Here is a 14,505-nt window from a genome sequence, read left to right as displayed (position 1 = left end):
GGTACCAGTAGCAGGAGAGCGGAGCTACAAGCTACAAACACTGAATAGAAGAAGAGCTGCCATCGATACCGTTGCAACCAAGCATGATCTAGTGTTGCACAATACAGTTTTACCAAGTTGCTCAAAGTCTAAACTGTTGTGCATATAAGGTGTATGTTTACCTTCTTCGACCAAACGCCCCGCAAAGGAATCCCAGCGCCCCCCTTTTGTAAAAGTGTCTGCCAGCGCCCCCTGTCGTCCTCAACGGTACCGCCCACGTTGAGAACCGCTAATCTAAAGGCACTAAAGATTTAGATTACAAAAAGCAGTGCCAAAACTTGAATAAACTGTTTATTTACCCACGCAAAAATATTGAACATGCAAAAACTATGTTTGTTACAGTGGCTTAAGACATGTTTTTCTAGTTACACAATTAGCATGTTTAGTTTAGCATAACTTAACTGCACCAACTTAAAGTGAAAATGATTGAACCATTATAAATTGCAAATTACTGTTTAATTTTCTCCTTTGTGAAGTTTGTTTTGTACCATAATCTGAGGTTGCTTTTTCTCTTCTATTTTTTTTTTACATAATATACATTAACCTGCCAAGTAGACTACAGATGAAAATTAGTCACTTGGTTATAATTGCATGTAAATGTTAAGTAACATGTAATGTCCCATTTGTTTTAACTTTTTTTTAAAAACTGAATCAGCAAGTATTTCTGCCAAAATGGTCGACCGCTCCGGCGGGTGTGGCCAGACATGGTGATCAATAAGATTTCAAGAGTAGACGGTGACGCCACTCGGCCCCGCCCATTAGGCAACCGCCGTGGCCACGCCCGTTCAGAGACTCGCCCCAACCGCCCCAGTTAGGCAGCTGGAAGACGTTTCAGAGAAATGCTCAGGAGTATTTTCTCCAAGAGGCTACTGTGAGAAACAAACCTTTCAGCTGCTGCTCTCTGCTCCAGTTCGGGAACTTGTTCTGAATCCTTTTAATGAAATGAACAAGGATCCCTGTAGCTTGGCGGAGATGCTCCTCACTGTCCCAGTCTCCTTCCTTTTGGTGATATCTAATATCCACCTGCATGTTTATGGAAATAAAAAAGCGGTAAATCTCTCTTTGTGAAGCATTTGGTAAGATTTATTTAGCATGTTAGATCTAAATTTGTCGACCTGCATGAGTCCCCAGCCGTTACCGTGATCCCCCCATCCGTTACGCAGGACGTTTCCAGCTCTGGACTCTCTGGAGATGATGGCAGCAATAAGGGCCGGATCAATACCGCACTGACTTCCCAAACTGTTGATTTTTGATTTGTACTTATTCATTCTTCCAGAATCCATTTGGGCCATTTTTTCTGATGCCTCCACACCTGTTTGGAGAAATTACAGCCACATGAGTTTGTCGTTTTTCAGCCCAGCAGATTAACATTTTCAGTTCAGTCAGCTGTTTATCTTCAGTATCTACCAGAGTAACCCAGTCTATCCTGCTGAGAAGTCTTCTCAGAAGCACCTGAGGCAGAAACTCTAGTGATGTCTCCATAACCTGTAAACATATCGGCATTTATATAAAGTGCATGAAATAGACACATTTTACATAATATCAAATGCTTTTTTTTCACCACATGTCCAGCTGGACTGGCTGAAATAATACTTGGTTTTTGCCTGCTTAGTAAAATATTTTAGGTTTAAGGACGAAAAAATAAAAAATTCTCTTACTTTTAAGTCTGACATCAGCATTTGATGTCAGCGTTTGTACGATACGTCATGTAAACAATAAAATACTCACTCATCGTTGCAGTTTCTCTTGCTGATTCTAAGCAGAAGTGGAAGATCTGTTCCCTGTTCTGTGCTTTCACACTCTGTGCCAACTGTTTGCAGAGGAAGGAGACGCACCCAAAGGAAAAAAATTCCCAAGAGCCACGGCCAATTAGACGAGATTAACCTATTTCCTTCAACGTTGTCATTTTTTAAAAAAAATATCGCTAGCTTCATTATTTTGTGTCAGAGAGTCATTTATTTATTGAGCTATAAAGTGTGATGAGTAGGACGGCCTGACCGTTTGTGGTCCACTGATCTGATGCTTTAAAAGTAACGACACCGACCAAATGTTGTCTTTTATTACATTTATTTCATTTTTCTCCATTTTACACAAACTTATTCTGCCCTTTTTGATAAATGCAGGACACACTGCACAGAACATTAATTTCTCCTTAGGCTACAGATTGACTCAGACAAGTAAAAACCTGTCAGACCAGACGGTGTAGTACAGAAGCGTATTATTATCATGGAGGGAAATAAGCTTTTAAACACCATTACATATTGTTCAAACATAAAAATTACCTTTCATAAACATACTGATACTTTTATCATATGATGTGCTAATTAAATTGCACAAACATGATGATTACATCATAATTTTATCCAGAAAGTGGCGGTAGTATGCCTTTAGTCCAGAGATGTCAAACTCATTTTTCCTTTGGGCCATATCAGGATTATGAATGTCCCCAAAGGGCTGGTTGTGGTAAAATGCATTGATAAAATTCATTAATAAACCTCTAAAATATAACTAAACAGCAGCCTCTGCATTCGACGAGTACTTCTTAAAGTTAAGTAATACCAAACATCATTACATTGATCTAATTTGGTGGAGTTCATATGAAAACCACATAAAACAACTGTGGCCAGAGGGAAAATGAACGAATTCTGGTTTTAATCTTCTGAGGTAAAAAGTCAGAATTCTGAGAATTTTGACTTTTTTTCTCGAGTCTGTCTTTTTCCCCATAATTTTTACTTTTTGCTCAGAACTTTGACTTTTTAATTCTCATTTCTCATATATTTTTTCAGAATTCTGTCTTTTTCTTCAGAATTTTGTCCAAAAAATACACTTTTTCTCAGAATTCTGACCTTTTATTCCTCAATTATTTTTTTTTACCCTAGAATTTTAACTTTTTAATCTTATAAGATTAAAATCAGAACAATTCTGGTAAATTCAGAGAAAAAATTCAGAATTTTTTTTTCCCGTGGCCCTAATACTCTTCCGTTGAAAAACTGCTTTCATTTAATTTATAAAATATTATTTAGGCATACAATGATTATTTTCAAGGATCTATTTACACATCCCTCTGGGCCACAACAAGCTTCCTGGTGAGCCAGATTTAGCCCCCGGGCCTTGAGTTGGACACGTGTGCTTTAGTCCATACATAATGAAGGCTAGTAGAGAATGGTTAAGTTTCTCTTCCTGTTTGGTCTAAGACATGGAGAGATGCTGATGCTGCTGCGCACTGTGGATGAAAATGTATCAGATTCTCACTGAGGAGGATTTTAAACAAAATAAGGCAGAAAAAGTCCATTTCAAACTTCTAGATTTGGTTTCGGTCGTCATTAAGCAGCTTTGTTGTAAATGCAACCTGAAGGCATATTACCACCACTATCACATGAAATTATCACATTTTACAATAAAACATTTGTATTATATAGTTACCATGTTATTAAGTGACAGTGCTCAAAAACCTATGTTCCTCTGTGACAGCAATATGCTTCTGTATTATAATAATCAAAAACTGTTGCATGAATAAACATGTTAAAATTTTGAGTTTGCATGGAAGTATCTTTTCTTTATAGCAGGACAAACACTGATTTATCAGGTGCTGAATTTAATAACCATATCTTTTGTACCATTTGGCTCTGGCAACAACATCATTGGAGTAATCTTTGCCAGTTGTGATGGCATCCAAATTTTCATATGAATGGACATTTCCGTCCCCCATGTTGTAGGCCGCTATCCCTCCTGCAGAGAAAAAAATAAGCCATAATAATCAAAAAATACAACGTCTGTAGCTCTTTTCAAATAACAGTATTTCGCTCTAGAGTTTTCTCTTCTTTAGGTTACCTCTAGTCAATTTTAAACCACTGACCTTTTATATGTAGATTATGCATTTCCTCCAGGATTTCATTATTCATTTTTGGGGAATTTTTTGGTGCTACTTTAGAAATATTTGGTTGCAATATTCTTTCCTCATTAAACTGCTTCCTAAAACTAGACATAGAAGTCATTAGGACTTTTTACAACAAATTTGTGCTATGTGGACACATAACAAGCTTCTCCTTAACCTTTTACATATAAACAACTTTAAGCAGTTAATTAAGCACAGTTTGTCTCCATGAGTCCAAACATAAAGAAAACAAACACAGTTGAAAATAATGACGCACTGCTTCCACCTTCTCCCTAATCTGTTTGCGACCACTGCATGCTGCATAAACATCTGGTTTTTACCTATTATTTATGTCCTTAGAAGCTGCTTTTCTTGACAGAAGTGCACACACACACACACACGCACGCACACACACACACACACACACACACACACACACAAGCATGGTGTGTAGAAGGCATTCATGCACACACCAATTGTCTGACTTTCCCCACAAAGCAACTGGGTGGAGACAGGAAACACAATCACCTCTAAATTCTCTGCAAGGAATGAACTCTGTTGATTCCTCTGCTATTAATTGTTTATTATCCCTCCAGCAGTTTTAAGCATTGGGGTCATTTGGGCCTCTTAAGTTTTTTACTCTGTGCCCTGTCTGGTGAGGTCGTACTAATCCCACGTTAGCTTTTCCATATTCGTGTGTGGTTTTGGGAACTGACGGTCTGAGGGTAAACCCAGAACTCTCTCTTTCCGCTTCCCCGCTGTTGGACTGTGACATTTTCTGAGCTCCTTCTGAGCATCTTGCTAAAACCGCAGGAGGATTAAAACTAGATCTGATCTGCAGCAGCAACCACGTTCAATATAACCACAACAAATGATTTGCACCTCAGCGAAACTATAAACCTTAAATGACATTCTTCACGTCTGAATACTTGAAGACATCTGGCACACAAAGAGACTCGCCAAACATGAAGAGCAATCTTCAGTCTCTTCTCACAGGTCACAAAGACAGTTGGACGAAATCTCAGACAAAATGCTGAAGATTAAACAAACCTTTCAGCTGCTGCTCTCTGCTCCAGTTTGGGAACTTGTTCTGAATCCTTTTAATGAAATGAACAAGGATCCCTGTAGCTTGGCGGAGATGCTCCTCACTGTCCCAGTCTCCTTCCTTTTGGTGATATCTAATATCCACCTGCATGTTTATGGAAATAAAAAAAGAGGTAAATCTCTCTTTGTGAAGCATTTGGTAAAATTTAGCATGTTGGAACTAAATTTGTCGACCTGCATGAGTCCCCAGGCGTTACCGTGATCCCCCCATCCGTCATCTAGGGCATTTCCAGCTCTGGACTCTCTGGAGATGATGGCAGCAATAAGGGCCGGATCAATACCGCACTGACTTCCCACACTGTTGATTTTTGATTTGTACTTATTCATTCTTCCAGAATCCATTTGGGCCATTTTTTCTGATGCCTCCACACCTGTTTGGAGAAATTACAGCCACATGAGTTTGTTGTTTTTCAGCCCAGCAGATTAACATTTTCAGTTCAGTCAGCTGTTTATCTTCAGTATCTACCAGAGTAACCCAGTCTATCCTGCTGAGAAGTCTTCTCAGAAGCACCTGAGGCAGAAACTCTAGTGATGTCTCCATAACCTGTAGAAATATCAGCATTTACATAAAGAGCATGAAGGAGACAAATTTAAATGTTAAATCGTACATCAAATGCTATCTTAAACCACATTTTGTGCAAGCTCTGTCTGAAATAATGTTTATTTTTTACGTAACTAATAAAATATTTTATATCTAAGGAGAAAAAAATGAAGACTTCTGTTTCTTTGAAATGTTACAGCAGCATTTGGTCAGACAATATACATCATATAAACAATAAAATACTCACTCATTGTTGCAGTTTCTCTTGCCGATGCTCACTCGGAGCTGAAGTGGAAGATCTGTTCCCTGTTCTGGGGTGCAAACGCACTGGGTGCAAGACAATATTTTATACCTTTTTTACTGTCGTCTGTGCTATCACACACAGGAAATTGTGCATGAAACGTCCCATTCTGTCCGTTAGAGTGTTTGAATGCATTTTGAATACAGGAAACCAGACTTTTACCACAGTAGCATTTGTCGCCACGAGTGATAATGCTCGCTCATTTGCAGCACATCATTTGGTGTATGGAGGCAGAACATGTAGATGAATGTTGTGATGAAAATAAAGTCTTAAAATACAAACATTCAGTGTTTTTCAGTCATCTGGGATGCTTTCTGTTCTCTGGTGAGGATTATTATGGTGTTGAATGGAGCTTGGAAATGTAGAGATTTTAATAATGAATACATGAAGGAACGTATGTAATCCCTCACAAGAAAACCAGGGCAGTTACAGAGTTACTGTAAATGTCGTGTCTTAGGGCACATTTACAAGAAGAGGAGGCAAGAATCCACTGAGGTGTACCTACGATGAAGAGTTTCAAGTTGTTGTTTTTATTTTTAATAGATGCAGTAAGTAGGGATACAACTTAAAACAGGGAATCAGTTTTATTGTGATGAATTTTGTTGGTTAGATAGAAAGTGAACCAGATCTCAAAAACTTTCTTTAATTCTTCTGTAAGTGACATTGCTTTAAAATCACATAGGGAACGTTTTGCCATCTCTGCTCCATTACTTGTTAAGAAAGAAAAGCATAATAATTTCTTAGTACTTCTGCTTAAAATCTGATATAAACCACATGGGTCTTAATTAATGCTCCTTCATTGGATAAATAAACCAATTCACATTAATCAAACTACATCCGCAATCAAATTAGATTTAGGAATCTTGTGATCAGCAATGGCTGCCATTTGTGTCATTCTCTAAAATGTTCCCAACTTCGTATTTCTGAAAACAAGGCATCTCCAGGACAGGCGGTGTAGTTCACCACCTGCCTGTGGCCTTGGATGGTGTAGTTTCCTGTCAGTCCTCCTCCATTCACAGCGCAGAGCGCCAGGTGGTTACGCAGCAGGTCCATGGCGTGGCGAGACGGCAGTGTGGCCGTGTAGTTTCCGATGATTGACACGCCATAGCCCAAGGCGTTGTGTCCCCTGGTGTGTCTGCCCACGTGGCTCCAACCCCGTCCTTCATAGATGTAACCGTCAGATCCAACCACGAAGCTTATAGTAGATAATAGATAATTTAATATATCAGAAATCATAACATGACTTATGAAACGTTTTAGCAGCTGGTTCCCATACACTGTAAAACATCTGAGCTGCATTTAGTAGTTGTGTCGACTGTCTTCTACTCTTTAAGTCAAATAAATTTAGACAGTTTTATATTTTGAACCTAAATGTGAGTTTGAGAAAGATAAACTTACAGTAGTAAGTTGTTAACTTTTTATTAGAATAGAATAGAGTTTTTAGGTTAGCACTTAAAAAACTGAAGGAAGAAAAAGACAGAAGTGGGAACTATTTCCCAGAATGCTTAGCGGCTTGTGTCTGTATCCTGAGATGGAAGTGCGTCACACTGATCCGACTCTGGTGTTTTAAGGAAAATGTTCATTTTAAAGCTTGACGATAATGTCCTGTTCACACTAAATGTTTCTGAGCTGAATTCATTGTGATGTTTAATAAAATTCATTAATTCATGCAATTTGAAAAAATAAAACAGCCTCATGACTATCAGAACTATTCAACTTTGTGAACCCTCACAACAAACTTTGTCAAAGAAAAAACAACATATGATCATATTTGTAATTCAATAGTATAGGTTTCAATCTTCATATTCTGCAACAAAGCGAAACTTTCAGAACCTGATTACCTATATCCAATGTCATTCCAGCCACGATCTTCTTGGTGAAAACGCTGCATGGACCTCATGTTACGGGAGCAGCTTGAGAAGGACAAACAAGGCCGTGAAGGCTCGTATGTATGGTGAACATATAGAAACCTGAGTGGAAGTGAGAGTGGAATCGGTGTATCCCGTGAAGCTTTCGCCCCCCACTGGCAGCGAGGGATGATCTGAGGGCAATCTGCATTCAGGAGGACACAGTTAATTAGTTCCTATCTCAGAACACTATCATTTATATATATATATATATATATATATATATATATATATATATATATATATATATATATATATATATATATATATATATGTCAGTTCATTGTATTGCCAAAGTATTCTTGTCCTTTCAACAAAATAAAAACTGCATTTTTCTGGCATTACATGTTGTAGAACAGAATATTTTATTGTAAAACAAAAGGAAAACTAAATATTTTTTACAACATTTCTCAAATGAAATCTAGAAAGTGTGGCCTGCAAATATATTGCTCAAAAAAATAAAGGGAACATTTCACTTTAATTTTGTGTGTGGCTCCAAATCCAGGCCTCCATTGGTTAATAGATTTGATTTCCATTGATGATTTTTGTGTGATTTTGTTGTCAGCACATTCAACTTTGTACAGAACAAAGTATTCAATGAGAATATTTCATTCATTCAGATCTAGGATGTGTTATTTGAGTGTTCCCTTTATTTTTTTGAGCAGTGTATATTTTTGCTGGTGTTCTTGGCCAGACCAATATTTCTTCCCTATTCTTCTTTTCTTTTTGAGGGTTTTTGCTATTTTTTTGTCTAACAATAACATGCATGTATAAAGACTTAAACAACAATCAGAGGTGACACAGCTTCTCAGGAAACCGTGGCAAATCTGTCAAACGATTTACCGAAGCACATCAGACAGGCATCATCGGTTGTTATTTCTAAATCTCACTTAAAAATACATTTCTGCTCTTCAAAACAAAATGAGACTTTGTTTATAATTGTTTTATTTCTTTGGTAAATTTATAACTTTTCATCTTGAGGATTTGAACCAACACTCTGCCTTCTTTTAATCCTACATTTTTTGGCAGCACATTAATCAACATTCTTCAAATGTTAAAGTTGTTCTTGCTATGCTACAGTTTGCTATGCTATGCTGTGTGGTATGGTTTGATATGCTAATTTAATCTTTGCTATGCTATGGTGTCCTATGCTATACTTGGTGTGCTATGCTATGATTTGCTATAGTTTGATATGCTAAGACAGGGGTCACCAACTCCAGTCCTCCAGTCCTACCATCCTGTAACTTTTAGATGCGTCTCTGCTCAAACACACCTGGATCAAATAAACTGCTCGTTTCCAGCCTATTGCAGAGAGGAATGAATGCTGGTGAGGGAACTCAGACATTTTGGAGCAGAGGTTAATCTAAAAGTTGCAGGATGGTAGCCCTTGAGGACTGGAGTTGGTGACCCCTGTGCTAAGCTATGCTATGCTATGCTATGCTATGCTATGCTATGCTATGCTAGGTGGTATTGCTGAGTATTTAGCTAATTCATAATTTCTTCATACTCTGACCCGCTTCTTTGCCTCTGCAAAAGACAAGGATCCCTACAGCATGATGCTGCCACTACAATAGTTCTCTGTGGTGTGTTCAGACTTAATTGAAATCCATGCACTTTGTTGTGTTGATCTACCACATAAAATCCCAATAAAAATACATTGAAGGTTGTTTGTAGCATAAGAAACTTGCTACAAATGTTTTAAAAAGTTCAAGGAAATGTAAACCTTTTTGTAAGTTGCACTTTAGCCTCTTTACTAAATATATCACAGTGTCACCAGCTGACGTCAAAATCTAAAGTAAACAAAAGTACAGTTTGTCTAGTAAGCACAAGTAAAAGCGGAGTTTGAAGCCTTACCTTTCCAAAACAGTTTTTACTTGCAGCCTTATTTTATGCCTAAATACATCTGACATGATAACATTACTCACCCAGGTATCTGTGCATAAATGTTTTTAATCCATCCTGCACCGCGTTTCCCAGACCAGAGTCCAGAGCAATCCATTCTGTCTTCTCCAGCTTCCAGACCAATGTTAGTGTCGTCATCACTTCAGCGTGAAGATCAAGTGACTCCAGAAGTTGCCTTGAAAGTTGCCTCCTCTTTGGGCTGATGTAGCTTGTCACAGCATCAATGCCTTGTTTCTCAGTCAGAGTGAAATTATAGTATCCTCTTAAGATCTCACTGAGGGCCTGAGGCTGCTCAGTCGCTGGTAACTTGCTGAGGTGATTGCCCAGTATAACTCCATCCATGCCACCGTTTATAACAGCATCTGTGGCTAGAGTGGCAGGCCGAGATAACTTAAACACCTTTGGCTGCTCCACATTGTCCCAGCACCCGTTGGGACCCAGACGCATGGACGGTGGGATGTCCTGGAGGCTTAGCAACGACAGGCCCAACGTCCGACCGAGGGACAGAGGAAAGATACCAACAGCTTCTGTTCCCTCCATCTTGGCTTTCAGTCCTGATTCAATCCCTAATAGTAGGGGTGCAAGAGCAACCGTGGTGCCGTCCGGAGCGAGGACCACTCCGCGCTCCTCACCGTGGTCAGTCACAATGTGGTGGATGGCCTTATCAAAAAAGCTGAAGGATGTTGCATTTAGGATCGATCCCTCCAAACCCTCTGTGTCACTGAGATTGTGCGACGCGCCTAAGAAATGGACGGTCATCAGATCGTCATGGCCAGCCGTCCTCCGCAAAGCCCTAGCCAGAGCCAGGGGCGACAGGCCAGGGTTGGAGTCTTCAACCTGCTGCACAGCTTGGATGAAGCTCTCCATGTTACGCAAGTGGACACCTGAAAGAAATATGGCGGATATTTATTATAGATCTGTAAAGTCATTGATCCAGAAACCCACTCACTTTATGGACGTTCACTTGTGGGATTTGAGATTGGATCTTAATTATGAGCCTTAAACTGAAATGAATGTTGGACTCAATGAAAAACTGCCCTGAACAGGTTAGGATAGGTCTATAGACAAATCCAAATTTTTTGGCACAAACTCATTCTTAGACAATAAGATTTTAGTCTGGTGAGTTCTGCCTATTTTGAGCTATTTTAGGACATTTTGTCACTTTAAATCCAGTTAATCTGCTTCTGGCCACGCCCCCCAACTCTATGTTTACACTTGCTTCTGAAAATAGCAGCAAACAGATGTGCAGTTATACAACCACACATCTTTGAAAATCAGAAGTGGAGCCTCCTGCAAGTGTTTTGTCAACTATAAAACACCAGCAGACATTGTACAGCATATGCAAGAGGTAAAACCAGCTGACCAAATGTGCTGGAGATCCGGTTGGGTTGCTAAGGTGAAGGGCTGGGTTGGGTTTCCTAGGTAACGGTGTATGAACTTATTGCCAAAAAATAAATTCCTGCTTTAGACAATTAAGAAGTTCAAAACAAGAACCAAAAACCATCCCAAAAATATCTGGGTTTTTCTTATAAGACCTTTGGCTGATTTTAGAAGCACTTGAGACCCAAATGGAAATATAAAAATGTGCAACATGTGAATTTTGAACAATAGGTCCCATTTAAAAATAAAGCAAATATTTTTTTCTGTGAAGACATTAATCCTTTTAATGACATGACAGAGGAGATGCAGGAGAAATTGATTTCAGCCAAACCATGCAGATCCCGTAAGGTTTTGGAGTTTCAACAAACAGGACAAAAAAAGAAAGTAATCCTAAAAAATGTTTTAAAAATCATGTTTAATTTTGTCATGTGTTTTTATAATGCATCCAAAACAAATATTTTTGCTTGCAATTACAAAAATGCACCAAATACATTTGTATTTTATCCCAGCAAAATTTTAAAATGTGAATTTTCTTGGAAACGTTTCTCGTGTCTGTCTTTAAATTAAATAATGAATATTGTCACATTTTTATGAAAAGTATCTTCATCCATATTAACATCTTCAGATTAGATGCCGTTTTCTTCTAGGATGATATTAATACACTTAGTTCTGTAAAAATTAACTGGATAAATGTCCTAGAAAGGCAATATTCAATCATAAAGGTTAATTGCCTTTGAACTTAATGAGCTTACCTGCTGGCCTGTTGTAGACGGTTAAGAAGTTTAAAGCAAGAACCAAAAATGTAAATCGAAAAAAAATCATGTTGCATTTCCTGGTTGTTAGCATTTAATGTCCAGTTTTTAATTAAATAAGATATGTCTAAGATGTGATCTCTTGTCAGCTGTCATAAAAAAATCTCCTCCCCAGTAAGAGTCTGGAGGGGCTTCTGAGGGTTTTGTGTACGTTTCTTTTTGTGTGTGGGTGTGCATGCGTGACTGCAATGTTCTGTCCCAATAGGACTATTTGCCCACTCATGGGTACAAATATTGGTTTAGCCTACAGTCAAGCAGCAAAGTCTGCTTCTCCTGGTTAATAAAAACAGTCATCATGAAGGTTTGTTGTTTTTTTGTTTTTTTTTAAAAAAAGATCCGACTTTCCCGTAATGTCATTGTCCTTACAAGCAGATCCATCCATGGCTTCTTCTGTGTGATTGCTTGAATGATGTAAAAAATAAAGTACATGTAGAGTTAATGTTTGCCATCTAGCTGCTGAGAATGACTAAACATCTGAGTCACTGCTCATGGCCAGTTAGCTGAATGTAGATTTGTGGGGGAAAAAAACAAGTTTAGAAAAGTTAGCTTGCAGGAAGATTTTTTTTTTTTTTTTTTTTTTTTTTTAGAAATCCTGCCAAGCGGCTCGTTCTTTTTCCCATTTAAAGGCTTTTAAATATCCATCTGTGTGTAATTATTAGTGATAAACACAATGAAATAAGTGGACTTTTTCATAATATGGTGGTCAAAACTTAGATTTTCCCTTTCTGTGTGGCATTTGTGTGCTCTCTCTGTGATTTTGTGGATTTATTCTCACGTCCTTCCACAGTTCAGAAACATGCATGTCAGGTAAATTGATCTCTCATAACCGAACCAAATTAAATCAAATCAGGTTTGAGGAAGAACAGGTTAAGGATCCAATCTGAACTCCACCCATCTATTTATTTGACACTTTAAACCGGATCAAATATAATCCAGAGTTCCTGGAAAGGGGAAGTAGGCCTTTAATCTAGTACAGAATAGAAATCTGGAATTAGAAACAAACATTGTATCATTAATGTTCAGTTAATTTTCTGACATTATTTGCCAAGTTCTGTAAGCACAAAATGAAAATGTGAAACCAAAAAAGTTTAAGTCTGTTTGTAACATGTTTTAGAATTCAATCTTCCAAATGATCTGTGTGAAAATGAAATAAAATAAAATGCTGTAAGAGTTGTGATTCAGAAGGATAACTGAATGATACTTCATTTTTCGTAATGTACATATTCAAGTAAATTGGATACATTCTGAGTAAATACTTTGACTTTTCTCATGCTGCTTGTCCTCCCACCTTAAAATAATTTGAGTAGATAAGGCCAAATGAAACTACATTTGTAATGTACTTTTTTTATAGGGCATATTTTTAAAGTTTTACTTTAGTTTTTGTGCTGTTGCTGTTAGATATAGATACAAACTCATTTCCGTCTGTGAAAATCTCTGTGGTTTCTCACTTCTCTTTCTGCAGGTGAAGACTTCTAGAATATTTTCTTTTAGGGTGTATTCAGACTGGATAGTCTGGTAGATGTTTGTAGTCAAAAATACATTAACTGTAAGTTAAAGTATTTAACTTTAATACTTTAAAGTAGTTTGTAGCTAAAAATTTTGCTTCACGCATATTTTTCATTTTTATTTCTTGCAAAATACACATTAAGTGTGGAATGTATGGACTGGAAAATACAATAAATCTGTAGAATAAAGTATTATGCTTGTGAATTTCAAGATTGATCAAAATGGCACAAAAAAGAAATGTCATTTTGGACATGTTTGTTTTTGAGGATGTACAAGGGTCCAAGTGTGCCATTTGGAGTCTCCAAATAGCACCCTTGGACAACATCTGGTATACAAAATTCTAATCACTGTAACTCCTCAGTGCTTCAACATACAGTCACTGATGAGGATCTAATGAAAGATAATGAGCAGAGGAATCCTCAGGTAGACACAATACTGATAGTGGAAATTACTTATAATTATATAAATAAAATAGCATATCTGTCAAATTTTGGATTTGAGATTACGGGAAACTTATAGCGGGGGAGGGAAAGTCAACCTCGTCCCCCCTCTTGCGATATGCTACAATCCTCCACCCCCCTCTAAAGTTATGCTAACCCGACCCCCTCCCAGCAAACCCATCTAGCGGTATGGTTCCCCCCCTCCTTCTCTTCTTATTTCATTGCATAAGCTGTATTAATACACTAAAACTTCAGATTGAGATATTTAAAAAAAAAAAGTGAAAGAATAAAACATTTATTATACTGGGAACACTGGTCACAGGCAGGGCTTCAGTCTGGAGAACTCCAATGATTTCTGAGACGTCCTGGTTCACAGGCTAAAGCCAAGAATAAAAGAGAAATTATCCTAATAGAAAATACATATACGTTTCCTTCACATTCATAAAAAGACGTTTTCAGCATGTTTGGCTCTGACTCGTAGCATCTTTATAGCTAAATACCGACATGGTGAAGCTGAGCTGGGAAACAGAGACTGAAGAACAGCAGCTCCAGCTCTGATCCTGGCTGAGAAGTTAATTAAAAACCAGAGGATTTAGTGATTTCCTCACTAAATCCTCTGGTTTTTAATTAACTTCTCCTCTAACAGCGGTTTCTCATCACCTCTCTCTCATTAGAAAACAGTATGAAAACGTTNGCTAC

The 14,505-nt window shown here is 37.9% G+C and overlaps 3 protein-coding genes across 3 annotated transcripts in view; all 3 read right to left on the bottom strand.

Moving 5' to 3' along the window:
- LOC106957839 (lysozyme g-like) overlaps positions 1-1,728 on the bottom strand; it is a 6,114-nt gene extending 4,386 nt beyond the window's left edge. The window contains exons 1-3 of the mRNA XM_015049356.1: positions 1,447-1,728; positions 1,155-1,351; positions 924-1,062 (exon numbers count right to left, since the gene is read on the bottom strand). Coding sequence (XP_014904842.1) covers positions 924-1,062; positions 1,155-1,351; positions 1,447-1,570 — 460 coding nt within the window. The 5' untranslated portion in view covers positions 1,571-1,728. The remainder of the gene's footprint in view (positions 1-923; positions 1,063-1,154; positions 1,352-1,446) is intronic.
- Positions 1,729-2,997: 1,269 nt separating this feature from the next.
- On the bottom strand, positions 2,998-6,109 carry LOC106957840 (lysozyme g-like). Its single transcript, XM_015049357.1, has 5 exons — positions 5,806-6,109; positions 5,484-5,561; positions 5,192-5,388; positions 4,964-5,102; positions 2,998-3,768 (listed from the first exon to the last, which is right to left on the bottom strand). The coding sequence occupies exons 1-5, from the start codon at positions 5,807-5,809 to the stop codon at positions 3,635-3,637; spliced, it is 552 nt and encodes a 183-aa protein (XP_014904843.1). The 5' UTR covers positions 5,810-6,109; the 3' UTR covers positions 2,998-3,634.
- A 315-nt stretch (positions 6,110-6,424) lies between these two features.
- On the bottom strand, positions 6,425-12,011 carry LOC106957837 (N-acetylmuramoyl-L-alanine amidase-like). The gene is made up of 4 exons (XM_015049354.1): positions 11,801-12,011; positions 9,692-10,552; positions 7,701-7,911; positions 6,425-7,054 (listed from the first exon to the last, which is right to left on the bottom strand). Exons 1-4 carry the CDS (start codon positions 11,892-11,894, stop codon positions 6,751-6,753), a joined length of 1,470 nt encoding a protein of 489 aa, XP_014904840.1. The 5' UTR covers positions 11,895-12,011; the 3' UTR covers positions 6,425-6,750.
- Positions 12,012-14,505: the final 2,494 nt, after the last annotated feature.

This window comes from Poecilia latipinna, unplaced genomic scaffold, assembly GCF_001443285.1.
Source record: "Poecilia latipinna isolate Pla-1442-1.1 unplaced genomic scaffold, P_latipinna-1.0 Scaffold942, whole genome shotgun sequence".
NCBI classification, from domain to species: domain Eukaryota; kingdom Metazoa; phylum Chordata; class Actinopteri; order Cyprinodontiformes; family Poeciliidae; genus Poecilia; species Poecilia latipinna.
The sequence above is the reverse complement of the archived record's forward strand: the minus strand, read 5'-3'. Positions and strand labels throughout refer to the sequence as shown.

What these genes read in the sequence shown, in the direction of transcription:
- LOC106957840 (XM_015049357.1), bottom strand. An exon ending in GGATAGACTGGGTTACTCTG is followed by an intron (nt 5,389 to 5,483) that starts GTAGATACTGAA and finishes TTCTCCAAACAG; the next exon opens with GTGTGGAGGCATCAGAAAAA. An exon ending in ACGCCTGGGGACTCATGCAG is followed by an intron (nt 5,103 to 5,191) that starts GTCGACAAATTT and finishes ATAAACATGCAG; the next exon opens with GTGGATATTAGATATCACCA.
- LOC106957837 (XM_015049354.1), bottom strand. Translation starts at nt 11,894, where the DNA reads ATGCTAACAACCAGGAAATGCAACATGATTTTTTTTCGATTTACATTT. An exon ending in CGTCTACAACAGGCCAGCAG is followed by an intron (nt 10,553 to 11,800) that starts GTAAGCTCATTA and finishes TATTTCTTTCAG; the next exon opens with GTGTCCACTTGCGTAACATG. An exon ending in TGGAATGACATTGGATATAG is followed by an intron (nt 7,055 to 7,700) that starts GTAATCAGGTTC and finishes ATCTACTATAAG; the next exon opens with CTTCGTGGTTGGATCTGACG.